The sequence below is a fragment of the Callithrix jacchus genome, chromosome 19 (assembly GCF_049354715.1).
Source record: "Callithrix jacchus isolate 240 chromosome 19, calJac240_pri, whole genome shotgun sequence".
Lineage (NCBI taxonomy): Eukaryota > Metazoa > Chordata > Mammalia > Primates > Cebidae > Callithrix > Callithrix jacchus.
Window position 1 is genome coordinate 48,774,889 of NC_133520.1, and position 18,943 is coordinate 48,793,831.

Consider the following 18,943-nt stretch of genomic DNA (forward strand, 5'->3'; position numbering starts at 1 on the left):
GATTCTTGCACATTGATTTTATATCCTGAGACTTTGCTGAAGTTGCTTATCAGTTTCAGGAGTTTTGGGGCTGAGACGATGGGGTCTTCTAGATATACTGTCATGTCGTCTGCAAATAGAGACAATTTGACTTCCTCCTTTCCTAGTTGAATATCATTTATTTCTTTTTCTTGCCTGATTGCTCTGGCTAGAACTTCCAGTACTATACTGAATAGGAGTGGTGAGAGAGGGCATCCTTGTCTAGTGCCCGATTTCAAAGGGAATGCTTCCAGTTTTTGCCCATTCAGTATGATATTGGCTGTTGGTTTGTCGTAAATAGCTTTTATTACTTTGAGATACGTTCCATCGATACCGAGTTTATTGAGGGTTTTTAGCATAAAGGGCTGTTGAATTTTGTCAAATGCCTTCTCTGCGTCAATTGAGATAATCATGTGGTTTTTGTTTTTGGTTCTGTTTATGTGGTGAATTATGTTTATAGACTGGTGTATGTTGAACCAGCCTTGCATCCCTGGGATGAATCCTACTTGATCATGGTGGATAAGCTTTTTGATGTGCTGTTGCAATCGGCTTGCCAGTTTTTTATTGAAGATTTTTGCGTCTATGTTCATCATGGATATTGGCCTGAAGTTTTTTTTTCTTGTTGAGTCTCTGCCGGGTTTTGGTATCAGGATGATGTTGGTTTCATAAAATGATTTGGGAAGGATTCCCTCTTTTTGGATTATTTGGAATAGTTTCAGAAGGAATGGTAACAGTTCCTCTTTGTGTGTCTGGTAGAATTCAGCTGTGAACCCATCTGGACCTGGGCTTCTTCATTGCTGCCTCAACTTCTGACCTTGTTATTGGTCTATTCATAGTTTTGGCTTCCTCCTGGTTTAGGCTCGGGAGGACACAAGTGTCCAGGAATTTATCCATTTCTTCCAGGTTGACTAGTTTATGTGCATAGAGTTGTTTGTAATATTCTCTGATGATGGTTTGAATTTCTGTGGAATCTGTGGTGATTTCCTCTTTATCATTTTTTATTGCATCTATTTGGTTATTCTCTCTTTTCTTTTTTATCAATCTGGCTAGTGGTCTGTCTATTTTGTTGATCTTTTCAAAAAACCAGCTCTTGGATTTATTGATTTTTTGAAGGGTTTTTGTGTCTCTATCTCCTTCAGTTCTGCTCTGATCTTAGTTATTTCTTGTCTTCTGCTAGGTTTTGAGTTTTTTTAATCTTGCTCCTCCAGCTCTTTCAATTTTGATGTTAGGGTGTCAATTTTGGATCTCTCCACTCTTCTCATGTGGGAACTTATAGCTATATATTTTCCTCTGGAGACTGCTTTAAATGTGTCCCAGAGATTCTGGTATGTTGTGTCTTTGTTCTCGTTGGTTTCGAAGAACTTCTTATTTCTGCCTTCATTTCATTGTTTATCCAGTCAACATTCAAGAGCCAGTTGTTCAATTTCCACGAAGCTGTGTGGTTCTGAGTTCCGTTCTCAATTCTGAGTTCTAACTCGATTGCACTATGGTCTGAGAGACTGTTTGTTATTATTTCAGTTGTTTTGCATTTGCTGAGGAGTGATTTACTTCCAATTATGTGGTCAATTTTAGAGTAGGTATGATGTGGTGCTGAGAAGAATGTATATTCTGTGGATTTGGGGTGGAGAGTTCTGTAAATGTCTATCAGGTTTGCTTGCTCCAGGTCTGAGTTCAAGTCCTGGATATCCTCGTTAATTTTCTGTCTGGTTGATCTGTCTAATATTGACAGTGGAGTGTTAAAGTCTCCCACTATTATTGTGTGGGAGTCTAAGTCTCTTTGTAAGTCATTAAGAACTTGCCTTATATATCTGGGTGCTCCCGTATTGGGTCCATATATATTTAGGATCGTTAGCTCTTCTTGTTGTATCGATCCTTTTACCATTATGTAATGTCCTTCTTTGTCTCTTTTGATCTTTGTTGGCTTAAAGTCTATTTTATCAGAGATGAGAATTGCAACTCCTGCTTTTTTTTTTTTTTTTTTTTTGCTCTCCATTTGCTTGGTAAATCTTCCTCCATCCCTTTATTTTGAGCCTTTGTGTATCCTTGCATGTGAGATGGGTTTCCTGGATACAGCACACTGATAGGTTTTGGATTTTTATCCAATTTGCCAGTCTGCGTCTTTTGATTGGTGCATTTAGCCCATTTACATTTAGGGTTAATATTGTTATGTGTGAATTTGATACTGCCATTTTGATGCTGGCTGACTGTTTTGCCCGTTAATTGATGCAGATTCTTCATTTTGTTGATGCTTTTTAGCATTTGGTATGTTTTTGGAATGGCTGGTACTGGTTGTTCCTTTCTATGTGTAGTGCCTCTTTCAGGAGCTCTTGTAAAACAGGCCTGGTGGTGACAAAATCTCTGAGGACTTGCTTGTTTGCAAAGGATTTTATTTTTCCTTCACTTCTGAAGCTCAGTTTGGCTGGATATGAAATTCTGGGTTGAAAGTTCTTTCCTTTAAGGATGTTGAATATTGGCCCCCACTCTCTTCTGGCTTGTAGGGTTTCTGCCAAGAGATCTGCTATGAGTCTGATGGGCTTCCCTTTGTGGGTGACCCAACCTTTCTCTCTGGTTGCCCTCAGCATTTTCTCCTTCATTTCAACCCTGGTGAATCTGACTATTATGTGCCTTGGGGCTGCTCTTCTTGAGGAATATCTTTGTGGTGTTCTCTGTATTTTCTGGACTTGAATATTGGCCTGCCTTGCCAGGTTGGGGAAATTTTCCTGGATAATATCCTGTAGAGTATTTTCCAGCCTGGATTCATTCTCTTCATCACATTCAGGTACACCTATCAAACGTAGATTAAGTCTCTTCACATAGTCCCACATTTCTTGGAGACTTTGTTCATTCCTTTTTGTGCTTTTTTCTCTAATCTTGACTTCTCATTTTATTTCATTGAGTTGATATTCAACTTCTGATATCCTTTCTTCTGCTTGGTCAATTCGGCTGTTGAAACTTGTGCATGCTTTGCCAAGTTCTCATGTTGTGTTTTTCAGCTCCTTCAATTCACTCATATTCCTCCCTAAGTTGTCCATTCTTGTTGTCATTTCCTCAAATCTTTTTTCAAGGTTCTTAGTTTCTTTGCATTGAGTTAGAACATGTTCTTTTAGCTCACGGAAGTTTCTCATTACCCACCTTCTGAAGTCTGATTCTGTCATTTCATCACACTCATTCTCTGTCCAGCTTTGCTCCCTTGCTGGTGAAAAGTTGTGGTCCCTTGTAGGAGGCGAGGTGTTCTGGTTTTGGGTGTTTTCCTCCTTTTTGCGCTGGTTTCTTCCCATCTTTGTGGATTTATCCACCTGTCATCTCAGCACTTGCTGATTTTCCAATTGGGTCTCTGAGTGGATGTCCAGATTGTTGATGATGAAGTGTTTCTCTTTGTTTGTTTTCCTTCTAACAGTCTGGCCCCTCTGCTGTAGGACTACTGAGGTCCACTCCAGGCCCTGCTTGCCTGGGGTACACCTGTAGCAGCTGCGGAAACATGAGGGTTGCTACCCATTTCTTCTTCATCTTTGTCACTGAATGATGCCTGCCAAATGTCAGTCTGATCAGTCCTTTGTGAGGTGACTCTTTGGATATACGGGGGTCAGGGAGCTGCTTGAGGAGACTGTCTGTACTTTATACTTGAGGAGATGGTCTATACTTTATAGGAGCTCAAGTGCTGAGCTGTGAGCTCCGTTGTTCATTCAGGGCTGCTAGGCAGGTACATTTAAGTCTGCTGCAGCAGAACTCATAAAGCCCCTTTTTTTCCCCCAGGTGCTCTGTCCCAGGGAGTTAGGGCTTTATTTATGAGTATCTGTTGCACTGTCCTGCCCAGCAAGGAGGCAGTCTAATCACTGCTTGCCTGTGGTGGCTATGCTGAGCTGCTGTGGGCTCCACCCTGCTGCCATGTGTGATTCCCTGTAGTTCTGTTTATATGGGTGTGGTTAGAGCTGCCGTGGTGATAATGGCCCGCCTCTGTAATGGCGGACTCTCTCTGTTATGGCAGGTTGCCTCGGCAATGGCAGGTTGCCTTGGCAACGGCAGGCTGTGTCATCAATGGCATTGTACCTCCGTAGGGGTCGAGTGCCTCGGTAATGGCAGACGCCCCTCCCCCTCCAAGCTGCACTGTCCTGGGTTCAGCTGTGCTTGCCGTGAAAGTCTCAACCCCAAGCGTTTCCAATTGCTGTTTTGTTTGTTTTTGTGGGGGGTGGGACCGGCCGAGCCTGATCACCTGGCTCCCTGCCTCAGAGCCCATTTTTTTTTTTTTTTTTTTAAGTTGAGTGGTTGACTGTCTCCCAGGTGTTCCAGTCGCCTGCTGAAAGGGCACTGGGATCTGTGTGATTTCCCATGCAGCGACCCACTGTGCCGGCTGGAACCACGTTGCTGCCCGGGAATCTCCTGGCCTGGCTTTCTGTTTAAGTCCCGCTTAATCAGATGAATGTGCTAATCTGCCTTCCGAAATCTCCAATTGCTGGTTTAACAGGGCAACCAAATCAGTGTATTTTGTACAGAGTGCCGCTGCGCTGCGCCCTGGCCCAAACAGCTGCACCGGCCCAAACAGCCATGCTGGCAGCCCGTGCGGCTCCTACACCTGGGAATCTCCTGGTCTGTGGGCAATAAAGATCCATCTGGAAATGCAGCGTCCACTCACCATGTGCCGTTTCACTGGATGCTGCAATCCTGAGTTGGTCCTACAGCGCCATCTTCTCTCTCTCCTCGAGCTGGGTCCAGGTCGCAGCCAAGTTGCCTCTGCACGGCGCGGGATGCTATCTCTGAGGCCGGCAGGGAGAGAGCAGGCGAGCGTGAGCCCCCTTGTTGACTCCGAGCACGATCTGGGTGCGTGCCTCCCTGACCTTCTCCTGGATAATTTTTGCTATCATATTTATATGATAAACATGCTGCAATCATATATATATGATAAATACGCTGGTTTCACCTGCTAGCTTTCCCAGTTCTCTACTTCACCATTGCTCTATTCAATAAAAAGTGTCCCCAGTGGCAAATAGTCAATGGAAGCTAACTTAGAATGTGGGGTGAATGAGAGAAGAAAGGGAGTCAGGCTACCCACATCTAAATTCAATATATTTATTAAATGACTTTGAATGGTTCTCATTAGCCAAGAATATCTAACATTGTTAAGTCCTGTAGCTCTCTAAACAAACGTTGAAGGCTTTATTTGTTTGTTTGTTTGTTTGTTTTTGAGACAGGGTCTCTCTTGTTGCCCGGACTGGAGTGAAATGGTGCCATCTCAGCTCGCACAACCTCTGCCTCCCAGGTTCAAGCGATTCTCCTGCCTCGGCCTCCCAAATAGCCGAAATTACAGACATGCTCTCCCACGACTGGCTGACTTTGTGTTTTTAGTAGAGGCAGGGTTTCACCATGCTGGTCAGGCTCGTTTCAGACTCCTGACTTCAGGTGATCCACCAGCCTCAGCCTCCCAAAGTGCTGGGATTATAGGCGTGAGCCACTGCCCCCAGCCTGAAGGCATTAGTTTTACAGCATTTTATGACATATGGAAGCTTTTGTGAACCAATTTTTAGATAATTGTATATAATTTTTCCATTTTAAAAAACGCGAAAACTGCTACTTCCGTAAGGCAACTGGAGACACAGCTGAATGCCCTCTGGGGTCAGGAAAATACTTTGCTGCCACCTGCCGGTTTCCAAAGATGTTTCAGGAACTTGCTCCGGTTAATTTCCAAATTTTTTTTTTGTAAACTCCTAGCTCTCTCCCAGCACATTTCAAAATAACCAAAAAAGAAATTATAATTTTTTCGGTAGCAAGAACGCTAGTGCTCAAGCTTATAAAAATGCAAATAAATTTGTTTGGGATGCAATATGAAGAAACATTCATACTTCTCAATCATCTAACTAGTCAAATTTTTTTTAGCACTTGGCCAAAATGTAGATTTCATATGTTGACTTTACATTGCTGCTTACATACAGCCTATTTATTTTCTCATTAATAAGACATATTTTCTTTTTTTATTTTTATTTTTTGAGACAGGGTCTCCGTGTGTTGCCCCGGTTGGAGTTCAGTGGTGCCATTTCAGCTTACTGCAACCTCTACCTCCTGGGCTCAATTGATCCTCCCATTTTTCAGCCTCCCAGGTAGATGCGTGCCCCCAAGGCCGGCTAATTTTTGTGCTCATTGTAGAGGTGGAGGTTCCCCATGTTGCTCAGACTGGTCTTGAACTCCCAGGCTCAGGCGATCTGCCAGTCTTGGCCTCTCAACGTGCTGGGTTTACAAGTGTGAGCCATCAAGCCAAGCAACAGATATATTTTCAAGTGGATAGTATCCAATCAGTTTTGACGTATGATGTAAATATAAATAATAAAACATTGAAGTTTCTGAACATTTTACCTTTATTACAGTTAGAATAATTCTAAGTTATTCCTATAATAATGCTACACTTATTCACTTGCATTCTGATACACATTTCTTGAACAGGAAGGAGATACAGATACAGCTTATGCACATTTACATTAATTCATTCATTTGGTTAGTCGATAAATGTGTATTGTTATCCACATCCCAGGTACTTTATTTGGTAATTAGGATTTAGTAGTAAACATGAGAAAGTCTTCAACGTCAGCCTTAGATGTGAGTAAGATCCTGATCTCTGCGTATCACAAATCATACAAAATAAACTTGCTTAAAAATGTGGGAACCTGTCTTTCAAAACCCGCCATTTAGCACTACTGCGGCATAACCTGTAAACCGAAACATAGACCGACAGGCGCCAGCGCCAGGATTTGAACCCAAACGACGTGACTTCACAACCCGTAGCTTTCAGCACTAGGCGATGCTGCTGGCATCTAGCAAAGACTGGTTAAGTGTACACCGAATGAATGATTTCGGCTATGGATTCTTAAAGTCCACAAAAGGCTCATCCAGAATGAAAGCCTCAGACATAAGCCACAGCGCAGACGGCTGGACACGAGCTGCGGAGCAGTAGAAACTCGACCTGAGCCGGGGATCAGTGGGCTGAGGGGCGGGCTGAGGGGCGGGCTGAGGGGGGGCGGGCTGAGGGGGGCGGGCTGAGGGGGGCGGGCTGAGGGGCGGGCTGAGAGGGCGGGCTGAGGGGCGGGCTGAGGGGCGGGCTGAGGGGCGGGCTGAGAGGGCGGGCTGAGGGGCGGGCTGAGGGGGCGGGCTGAGGGGCGGGCTGAGGGGGCGGGCTGAGGGGCGGGCTGAGGGACCGGCTGAGGGGGCGGGCTGAGGGGGCGGGCTGAGGGGCGGGCTGAGGGGGGGCGGGCTGAGGGGGGCGGGCTGAGGGGGCGGGCTGAGGGGGCGGGCTGAGGGGCGGGCTGAGGGACCGGCTGAGGGACCGGCTGAGGGGGCGGGCTGAGGGGGCGGGCTGAGGGGGGCGGGCTGAGGGGGGCGGGCTGAGGGACCGGCTGAGGGGCGGGCTGAGGGGGCGGGCTGAGGGGCGGGCTGAGGGGGCGGGCTGAGGGGGGAGGGCTGAGGGGGCGGGCTGAGGGGGGCGGGCTGAGGGGCGGGCTGAGAGGGCGGGCTGAGGGGACGGGCTTTTGTCTCAGGAGGCGGAGCTGGCTTGTCCAATTCCGGGCAAGTTTGAACCTCTTCCCTTGCCGTACTGTCTGCGGCCGGAAGAGGCTCTACAGCATGTTTTAGGTTTCCGGGAGAGGGTTGGACTTAGTACCATGTGGGAGCTGCTGTGAAGAGTTGTTGCATTCCAAGGTATACCCGAATTCCCAATTCCGGGTAAGGAGGAGCACAGAGCCGCTTGATGTGGCTGCGGATGGGGGCAGCAGAGCGAGGGAGGGTAAGAGTTTTCCGGATATCTACGGAATCAGGGTTGAAGGAAAGCCTTGGCGCGGTCGCCGGTACTGTAATTAGTTCTTAGCGCTGATGCCGTGTTTGCATCTCCGGGGTCCACAGATCTCAGGACAACCGCATTGTGTGTCCATGACGGCGCCGAGTGCAGAGGAAAATTGTTTGTATGTGACGCGCCTTACAGTTTCGTACAGACTTCTCGAAGTGCTTATGTTTTTTTAGCCCGTGTCAGTAACACTCCGCTGGCGTGAGAGATGACGTCCTTAGCCCAGCAGCTCCAACGACTTGCCCTCCCTCAAAGTGATCCCAGCCTCTTCTCCAGAGATGAAGTTGCCTCTTTGTTGTTTGGCCCTAAGGAAGCGGCCACCATCGACAGGGACACCGCCTTTGCCATTGGTGAGCCATCTTTTAGCTGTGCTTGAAATGCTCATGAGTAGTGGTATGTGGATCTCACAGAAGAAGAAACAAGGTTAGAGAGGTCAACTAATAAATTAAAAGGGGATAGAGGCAGTGACTTGGGTGATGGGAGGACTGGCATAGTTACTGTTGAGGATATTGAAAAAAAAAAAAAAAAAAAAAGCAATGTTTCCTGCCACGAAGTACTTTCTGTGCTAGTAGATGAGACAGGACTTATTATATGTTTGAAAACTAGAAAGCAGTATTTGGGACTGTATTATAAATTATGCATACTTAAAAAATTCAGAGGCCTTTTAGGGGGAAGTAAAACTGCAAAAGAGGGGTGGAATGAGTTTGCTTGCAAAGATTTATTAACTAAACTGGCCTTTTTTGAAATTTAGGATGCACTGGCCTGGAAGAATTGCTTGGACTTGATCCTTCCTTTGAGCAGTTTGAAGCACCGTTGTTCAGTCAGCTAGCAAAAACCTTGGAGCGAAGCGTTCAGACCAAAGCAGTAAACAAACAGCTGGATGAAAGCATTTCATTATTCCTGATTCACTTGTCGCCTTACTTTCTGCTTAAGCCAGCGCAGAAGTGCCTGGAGTGGTTGATTCATAGGTAGTTAATAGAATTACAGATATAACTATGGGCTAATCACTTTGGTCTTTTAAAAAATTAAGTAGTTGAGAACACTTATCAACTTAAAGCTGAATAATTGGTATCTCTTAATAGAGATTAAGACAATCTCCATTGTGTGAGATAAGCATGCTCTTCTGTCTTTAAATTCTTGTTTGTTGATAATGAAAAGTAGAACTACTGATGATTTTGAGTAAATGGTCTAACCTCATTAGTTTTTTTTTTTCTTTTGAGATGGAGTCTTGCTCTGTTGCCCAGGCTGGAGTGCAGTGGTGCAGTCTCGGCTCACTGCAGCCTCTGCCTCCCGGGTTCAAGCAATTCTCCTGCCTCAGCCTCCTGAGTGGCTGGGATTACAGGCACTTGCCATAGCGCCTGGCTAAGTTTTGTATTTTTGTAGAGACAGGGTTTCACTGTGTTAGCCAGGCTGGTCTTGAACCTCTGATCACCTGAGGTGATCCACCTGCCTCAGCCTCTCAAAGTGCTGGGATTACAGTCGTGAGCTACTGCGCCAGGCCTAAGCTCATTAGTTGTTTGGCAAGAAAGAAGCTTAATACCCATTGCCCCAAGTGTGCAGGAACAAGCTATAATGGCAAAGTGACAGCTTGTTCCTGCACACTTGGGGCAATGGGTATTAAGCTTCTTTCTTGCCAAAATAACAAAATGGTTGGGGAAGCAGGCAATATTATCTTCTGAAATACCATTACTTGAGAAAAACAATGATAGCTAATGTGTATTGAGCATTTATACCCCAGGCCCTGGTTAGCACTTTACCTGCATTATCTCATTTAATCCTTGCAGCATTCATCTGGTGAGATTACTTGTATTATCTCTGTTTTACAGTTGAGAAAACTGAGGCTTAGAGGGGTTAAGTTGCTTGAGTTACACAGCTAGTAAGTGGCAAAGCTAGGATACAACTGAAATTTATTTCCAAGGTCTGATCTTTTTTTTTTGAGGCGGAGTATCGCTCTTGTTACCCAGGCTGGAGTGCAATGGCGCGATCTCGGCTCACCACAACCTCCGCCTCCTAGGTCCAGGCAATTCTCCTGCCTCAGCCTCCTCAGTAGCTGGGACTACAGGGACACGCCACCATGCCCAGCTAATTTTTTGTATTTTTAGTAGAGACGGGGTTTCACCATGTTGACCAGGATGGTCTCGATCTCTTGACCTTGTGATCCACCTGCCTCGGCCTCCCAAAGTGCTGGGATTACAGGCATGAGCCACCTCGCCCAGCTTACATGTTTTAAAAGTAGATTTTTATCCCATTAATTGGAGACATGGCTTTAAGACCAGTGTGGCCAACATGGTAAAACCCTCTCTCTACCAAAAATACAAAAATTAGCAGGGCACTGCGGTGAGCACCTATAATTCCAGCTACTTGGGAGGCTGAGGCAGGATAATCCCTTGAACCCGGGAAGCGGATTTTGCAGTGAACTGAGATTGCACCAGTGAACTCCAACTGGGGTGACAGAGGGATACTCTGTATCAAATAAAAAACAAAAAATGGAGACATGGAGATAAACTAATTTTTTTTAAGAAGTAAATGAGTCACCAAGAAAACAATTTTTAACTTGGGTCTTCTGATTCTCAAAACCTTAGGGCAGTCAGACAAAAAAGAATATTTAAAAGTCTGTAATATTGCCATCTGTTTTCTAGCATCTAGTTTTACCCCCAAGTAGATCTTCCTGTAAGCAATACTTTTTAAATTTGGTTTTTCATTATTTCTTCAGAAGACTTACTTATTTATTCAACAAATGCTAAGTTCAGTACACAGATAAGTAGGTTCTGCTTGATGACTGTTTTGAAGTAAATGCTGTAATAAAGAATTAAGCATAGTTTTGTGGATATAGTTCTGCCTGGAATCGTTGAAGGAAGCTTCATGGAAAAAGTAACAGCTTGGATAGTACTAAAATCGTTTGTGAAACTAATTGGCTGGGGTCAGTGGCTCACGCCTGTAATCCCAACACTTTGGGAGGCTGAAGTGGGCAGATCACTTCAGATCGGGGGTTTGAGACCAGGCTGACCAGCATGGTGAAACTGTCTCTACTAGGAATACCAAAAAAAATTAGCCAGGCTTGGTGGTGTACACCTTTAATTCCAGCTACTCGGAAGGTGGGGGCATGAGAATCATTTCAACTTGGGAGATGATGGTTGCAGTGAGCTGAGATCACACCACTGCACTCCTGTCTGGGTGACCGAGTAGACTCCATCTCAAACAAAAAATAAAGAAAAAAACTAATAAAAGGCAATGTATGATACTGTTTAAAAAAAAAAAAGTCCGCGTATGCCAGGCATGGTGGCTCACACCTGTAATCCCAACACTTTGGGAGGCCGAGGTGAGCGGATCACTTGACGTCGGGAGTTTGAGACCAGCCTGACAAACATGGAGAAACCCCATCTCTACTAAAAAAACGGAATTAGCTGGGTGTAGTGGCACATGCCTGCAATCCCAGCTACAGGAGGATTGCTTGAATCCGGGAGGCAAATATAGCAGTAAGCTGAGATTGCACTGTTGACTCCAGTCTGGTCAACAAGAGTGAAACTCCTATCTCAAGAAAAAAAATGCCATGTAAAAGAATAGAGTTTATACAGAAGAGAGATCAGTTGGCAGAGAGAATTAGAAAAAGCATCTTGGCCAGGTGCAGTGGCTCATGCTTGTAATCCTAGCACTTTGGGAGGCTTAAGCATGTGTATTGCCCAAGCTCAGGAGTTCGAGGCTAACCTGGCCAACATGGTAAAACTCTATTAAAAAAAAAAAAAAAATTAGCTGGGCATGGTGGTGTGTGCCTGTGGTCAGGAGAATCACTTGAACCTGGGAGGTGGAGGTTGCAGTGAGCTGAGATTGTGCCACTGCACTCTAGGCTGGGCAACAGAGCGAGACTCCGTCTCAAAAAAAAAAAGGGTTGAGAGACCAGATTGGTCAACATAGGAAGACCTAGTCTCTACATAGAAATAAAAAGTTCGCTAGCTGTAGTGGTGCTCACCTGTGGTCCCAGATACTCAGGAGGCCTAGGTGGGAGGATCAATTGAGCCTGGGAGGTCGAGGCTGCTGTGAGCCATGATCGTGCCACTGCAGTCCAGCCTGAGTGGCAGAGCAAGACCCTATTTCAAAAAAATAAAAATTTTAAAGCTGAGAGAAAGTGAATGGGGTGTATATTTTGATTTTGAATATTTTAAGATATTGGATAGGAATTGGCAGGCCTATATTGAGGCATATATGAATGGACAATCGAGGACTTTTAAAATGTTCTGTATCTTGCTTATAATTATGTGATTTTTACTGCTACTCATTTTAGGTTGTTTTAGCTCGTTAATGCACAGCTTGGGCATTATGAGGAAATAGGTGCTTTTATTAAGTTTTGGGTCCAGTTGAACTATTTGCTTTTTTCCCCCAGGTTCCATATACATCTTTATAATCAAGATAGCCTCATTGCTTGTGTTCTGCCATACCATGAGACAAGAATATTTGTGCGAGTCATACAGCTGCTAAAAATTAATAATTCAAAGCACAAGTGGTTCTGGCTGTTGCCAGTTAAGGTATGATTGCTGAATGACACATGTCTGTAAGCATTACAAATCTTGATTAAGGGATTTAATTAGGAAAAAATAAGCCAGTGCTCCTGGGAATGGTCCAGATATTACCTCCATCATTTTTATTTCCTAACTTGCCAGTAAAACTATTATTAATGTTAATAATATTTAGCTTTTATTTAGTATCTGACATCAGGCTAGGCAGTGTACATTATATTGTCTTGGATTAACCAAAACTTTGTTTTCACAGATGAGGACAGGCTACTTGCCAAAGTTCACATAACTATTAAGTGGCAGAGTTGAGATTTGAACCCCAGTCTGATTCCAGACCCTGTGTCTTTCTGTTGAACCATGCTGTTTGGCATTTTAAATTTTGGAACTGAGAGCTTAAAAAAAAGTTGGGGGTGAAGAAAGGCAGAAAATAATTATAAAAATTAGAAGGGTAACTTAAGGGCTTAAGAATTAAAGTTGTGAGGAAGATGCTGGGAATTAATTTCCAGACGAATATAAGTATACTTGTATAACAGGAAGCGTCTGGGAAGATCAGACGGCATGCTGTTGTATGGGAGACCAGCTGACTATCAGCACTTTGGCAACATGTGGTAGAGGAAAGCAGATGTAGTTAGCAGGAACTTGACCGCACGTTGAGGTGGTGATCCAGGTTAGGACGGGAGGCAAATGGGGATGGAAGTAGGCTAACAGATCATGGGCTATGCACATTTGGGTGCTGATGGTAGTGAGGTCAGTGTTCAGAATTAGTAAGACAGGAGTAATGAGGACTTTTTAATTAGAAGGAGAATTTAAGAATCTGAATATAAAGCACTTGATCTAAAGAACATTGGAAAAGGTCAGGTTGGATAAAGCTGTCAAACTGCTCTTCCCAACATTCACTCTGCTCATAGCCTCAAAATTATTCTTCCTGTGATCTACCCTTGGACCTTGCTGCTCCCTAGGCCCTCTTATTCCAGGTTTTCAAACTCCACTCACCTGCTAAAGTTCACTTAAAATTCTCCTTTCATTTATTTGGTCAATATTTATTGAGCATCTGTTACATACCATGGATAATGCTGGATGGTGAGAATAGTGGTATAAGTTGCCCAGGTTCCTAGTTTATTTCTGTTCTTAGAATTACTTGAAAGCAATGACAGAAGCATATCATTTTGGCTCAGAAACCAAATAGAACCAGTAAAATTACTAAGAATCTAGAGAAACAGATTTTGATAAGTACCTTTCAAAATGTGCCATATGATAAGCAAACATTTTCCACGAAATACCTCTGCCCTCATTGCAGACCTTCTCTTGAATTTCTAAGTTCCCATAATTTTATGTGTTAATTTCATCACCTCCACCAGTTACAAGGAGAGATTATGTTTTTGATTTATGAACTATAGCAGTATGAAGAGATTACTGGGGTAAATACTTTAAAATAAGGATTAGTTGATGGATGTTGCTAATAGTTTGTTCTTTCCATTAATAATAGCAATCTGGAGTGCCCTTAGCTAAAGGAACTTTGATTACCCACTGCTACAAAGACCTTGGATTCATGGATTTCATTTGTAGTTTGGTGACAAAATCTGTGAAGGTGAGCAGTATATTGTTTCATGAGTATATAATTTTACGAAAAAATTGCTTGCTTTGAATGAAGAAAACACACTAAAGCCTTACCTAATAAGAATAGTACTTTTATTTTGTTAAATGGTCTGGTGTTTTGAAGCGGGAGCAGTTAGAGAATCAGCTTTTTTTGTTTCGTTTTGTTTTGTTTTTTTCCAAAGGTGTTTTCTACAAAAATAAATGTCTGTTCCTTGCCAAATTCTAGTTACAGTGACTGTTTGAAGAGACTGTCTAGAAACGTCAGGAATATTCAACCTGGGAAAGCTGTTTAAAAATTTTTAAGGCTGGATGCAGTGGCTCATGCCTGTAATCCCAGTACTTTTGGGGAAGCTGAGGCAGGTGGATCACTTGAGGTTGGGAGTTCGGAACGATCCTGACCAACATGGTGAAACACCGTCTCTACTAAAAATATGAAAATAAGCTGGGCATGGTGGCATGTGCTTGTACTCCCAGCTACTTGGGAGGCAGACGCAGGAGAATAGCTTGAACCTGGGAGGGGGAGGTTGCAGTGAGCCGAGATCAGGCCTGGGTGACAGACCGAGACTGTCTCAAAAAAAAAAAAAAAGTTTTTAAATTAATATGTTAGGAATATTATTAGTTCATTCTTTCACATTGTGTACGTATTAAGCATTTCATATGGTAGTTTAGGAGAGCTGTAAATATTTATTTGGCCTCTTTCACTTTTCTTTTCTTTTTTTTTTTTTTTTTTTTTTTTTTTGGAGACATGGTCTTGCTCTGTCACGCAGGCTAGAGTACAGTGGTGCCATCATAGTTCACTGAAGTCTCAGCCTCAAACTCCTGGCCTCAAGCAGTCCTCCTACCTCCCTTTCACTGTTACATGTGTTTGTGTTCCTTGTTTCAGGTTTTTGCTGAGTACCCGGGCAGCTCAGCTCAGTTGAGGGTGCTCTTGGCTTTCTATGCTTCTACCATGGTGTCGGCGCTGGTAGCTGCGGAAGACGTATCAGACAATATCATCGCCAAATTATTTCCCTATATCCAAAAGGTTGGCACAGCTGATGTGTTAAGTAGATTATTTTGCACTTAAAGGAATTTTCTTGCTTTTGAACTTTTTTTTAGATTTTAGCATTTTTAAATTGACAGTGTATTTCAGGTGATTGATGAAATTTAACTTTTAGGTTGAAAATATGACACTTTTGTATTACTCACCAGAGTGGGACCTTAATTAGGACTCTTAAAAATAAATATTGGCACTTTGGGAGGCCGAGGCGGGTGGATCACGAGGTCAAGAGATTGAGACCATCCTGGTCAACATGGTGAAACCCCGTCTCTACTAAAAATATTAAAAAAAGTAGCTGGGCATGGTGCCGTGTGCCTGTAATCCCAGCTACTCGGGAGGCTGAGGCAGGAGAATCGCCTGAACCCAGGAAGCGGAGGTTGCAGTGAGCCGAGATCGCGCCATTGCACTCCAGCCTGGGTAACAAGAGCGAAACTCCATCTCAAAAAAAAAAAAAATATTGGCTGTCTGGCCCTGCCATCATCTCCTAGATTGATTTTCATCGCAGTCTTTTTTCCTTACTGGAAGGAGGATGGAGTAGACTGTCTTCGGGGCAGAAGCAGCCTCTCAGCATTCTTTGTGCACTGGCTCCTACATCTCAGTGTTTTTCTTTCCTGAGTGTCTTGTTGCCTGCTGCCTTCCCAGGTTCCCCATGGAGATACTGCTTTTACTTCCCACCATGGTCTCAACTTGTTATCTTTCATCAGACATTTTTCTTCCATTAGTGATCGGATTGAGGTCTCCCTTCCATAAGTAGGTTTTTACATATAAAAGAAGAGCTTACTGGCTCCTGTTAAGACACATGGTAGATATTTTGAGTTGGAAAATTTTCTGAGATCCTTTGTTTCATCCAACAGACTTGTCTCATCTCTTTATCCACTCTGAAAAAAGGGTCAACTCCTTTATTTATGTCTGAAGACTGGCTGACTATGTATTAGGTTGGATTAATCTCTAACTTACGACATTTCTAATTTGTCAGATTAACATTTTAAAAAGAAAATAATATAGCTTATCATGTTTCCTTATATTTAAAAAATATTTAGGGATTGAAATCATCTTTACCAGATTACAGAGCTGCAACATATATGATAATATGTCAGATTTCTGTGAAAGTGACAATGGAAGATACCTTTGTGAATTCATTGGTGTCACAGATCATCAAAACATTGACCAAGATTCCCTCTTTGATCAAGGATGGATTAAGTTGCTTGATAGTACTCCTGCAGAGACAGAAGCCAGAAAGCCTTGGCAAAAAGTATGTACAACTGAATTGAGAAATGGTGCTAGTCAGAAGTGAATACAATTATTTTTGTAAGATAAGTGATTATATATATTTTTAAATATTGTCACTGATTGTCTGACTTGTAAAGTCAACATGATAATGTACTTTTGCTTCTTCAAAGGCCATTCCTTCATTTGTGTAATGTTCCTGATCTTATTACAATACTTCATGGGATTTCTGAAACCTACGATGTCAGTCCGCTTCTGCGTTACATGCTTCCCCATCTGGTTGTCTCCATCATTCATCATGTTACAGGTATGTGGTTTTATATTTTTTGTCCAGAAACATTCTAAGATTTGATCTTAAGATAGTAACCGTGTCCTGGTTAACAGCTTTAAAATATTGGAAATTTCTGTTTTCCAGTTGTTTTTGTGTAACTTGTGTATTAAGTGAAAAACATTTGGGGTGGGGAGCAGGTTGGTTGAAGAGAGATCCTTGTTAATTGAGTGGTTTCTTAGAACAAGTTCTTAAATAGTTGTTACATGAAAAAGACTGGAATAATTTAAAAATTTTTTACCGAGTAAACCTTTGCCTTCTCATTTAGGAATTTAATGAACTTTAGTGATTGATTTACAATAAATATCCAGTTGCCAAAAAAGTTTTTCTCCCTAGAGTAATTAAAATTTAAGACCAATAAAATTTTTATATATAAAAATCCAAATTATGAAACAAAGTAAAAAATAATAATTAGACAGCTAGGTGGCTCAAACATGTAATCCTAGCACTTTCAGAAACTGAGACGGGCAGATCACTTGAGCTCAGGAGTTCAAGACCAGCTAGGCAACATGGCAAAACCTTGTCTCTACAAAACTATATAAAAATTAACCCGGCATGGTGATATGCACCCATGGTCTCAGCTGCTCAGGAGACTGAGGTGGGAGGATCATCTGAGCCCAGGGAGTTCGAGGCTACAGTGAGCTGTGTTTGCGCCACTGCATTTCAGCCTGGGTGAGAGAATGAAACTGTATCTCATCATCATCATCATCATCATCATCATCATTAGAATGATTGCTGGCATTACATCTTTTAATAAATATAAAAAGACTAGGAAGAAACACTTGGTTCTATTCCTACTTGGAGAATACTAGGAAAGACTTCTCTAAACTTCGGTCAGACTGCTGGAAAATAAGGTTTTCATAATCAAATATTGGTTTAAATATACATTTTAGAAAAATGACTAGCATAAATGAAAATGTTTTCTTCCTATTCTGAAGGTAATGAGTGATGTTCCAGTGTTTGAAAGCAAGAGCTAACATCAGATTCTTACGTTTATTATAAATCTGAAATAGATGCCAGCTCTTGCTCCAGTAAAGGGTAGGTACTGAGATGAAAGTTAGATGATGCCAGCTCTTGCTCCAGTAAAGGGTAGGTACTGAGATGAAAGTTAGATGCCAGCTCTTGCTCCAGTAAAGGTAGGTACTGAGATGAAAGTTAGATGCCAGCTCTTGCTCCAGTAAAGGTAGGTACTGAGATGAAAGTTAGATGCCAGCTCTTGCTCCAGTAAAGGTAGGTACTGAGATGAAAGTTAGATGCCAGCTCTTGCTCCAGTAAAGGTAGGTACTGAGATGAAAGTTAGATGCCAGCTCTTGCTCCAGTAAAGGTAGGTACTGAGATGAAAGTTAGATGCCAGCTCTTGCTCCAGTAAAGGGTTCAGGGATAGCTGATTGGGGCTATCACAACTAATTTGTTATATGACCTGGTGAAAGACTAATTTTGGACTTTTGTTTTATTATTGTTATAAGCATGATAATACTTGTTAAAAATAGAGAATTCAGATAAAAAGCAAATGAAGGTGATCTATACAAAAAAGCTGTGAAAAATATAAATAAATGGAATGCACTTCTGGAAATAGATAAAAAGCTGCCTATCAGTGTGCATGTTTTATTCTAAGAAAGATTTTCTGCTATAAGTGAAATTTAATAATGTTAGCTTACAAAATAAATTTTTCCCAACCCAGTTTTAATTTTATCCCTATTAAGGAGAAGAAACTGAAGGGATAGATGGTCAAATCTACAAGAGCCACTTAGAAGCTATACTTACAAGAATATCACTGATGTACAACTTAGACCATTTGTTGGCTAGGTAAGCTGTTATCTCTGATGTGCTTTTGATTTCCATTTCTGTGACTCAGTGTCATTTTCAAGATTGGTTAGAAATTTCTTGCTATTCCTTTTTAATGTATATTTTGCTTTGTCTGTATCATTTCATTAACTATAATTACTTAATCCAATAACTGGTAGCCTTAAAAGCAAAACTAATTGTTTTTGCATGTTTTTAATGCTTATAGATGAAAATGGAAAGTTAATGGTTAAGCTAAATTTGGGTAATAACTAAACGCAGTTTGGCTGTTTGAAGTTTTCTATTAGTAAACGGACATAATATTTGAAGTAGTACATCACAGTTGAAAACGCAGTAAATGTCATTTAGAAGCTTAATATTGAAGGTAGGCATAGAGTAAGGATTATTTCTTTTATTTAATCTTTTTTTTTCTGAGATGGAGTCTTACTCTGTCGCCAAGCTGGAGTGTGGTGGTGCAATCTCAGCTCATTGCAACCTCTGCCTCCCGGATTCAAGCAATTCTCCTGCCTCAGCCTCCCGAGTAGCTGGAACTACAGGGGTGCTAACTTAGCCCAGCTAAGTTTTGTATTTATAGTAGAGATGGGGTTTTAGCATTTTGGCCAGGA

General features: G+C 42.4%; 1 protein-coding gene across 3 annotated transcripts in view; it reads left to right on the forward strand.

Moving 5' to 3' along the window:
* The first annotated feature begins 7,627 nt into the window (after positions 1-7,627).
* Positions 7,628-18,943, forward strand: part of HEATR1 (HEAT repeat containing 1) — a 55,763-nt gene continuing 44,447 nt past the window's right edge. The window contains exons 1-9 of one of the 3 annotated variants that reach the window (XM_035281154.3): positions 7,628-7,780; positions 8,014-8,187; positions 8,589-8,805; positions 12,216-12,357; positions 13,832-13,933; positions 14,825-14,965; positions 16,021-16,232; positions 16,381-16,514; positions 18,239-18,341. In XM_035281154.3, the coding sequence (XP_035137045.3) occupies positions 8,046-8,187; positions 8,589-8,805; positions 12,216-12,357; positions 13,832-13,933; positions 14,825-14,965; positions 16,021-16,232; positions 16,381-16,514; positions 18,239-18,341 (1,193 nt within the window). In that variant the 5' untranslated portion in view covers positions 7,628-7,780; positions 8,014-8,045. The remainder of the gene's footprint in view (positions 7,781-8,013; positions 8,188-8,588; positions 8,806-12,215; positions 12,358-13,831; positions 13,934-14,824; positions 14,966-16,020; positions 16,233-16,380; positions 16,515-18,238; positions 18,342-18,943) is intronic. The other 2 variants (XM_008985770.5, XM_002760882.6) reach the window with 2 other exon arrangements.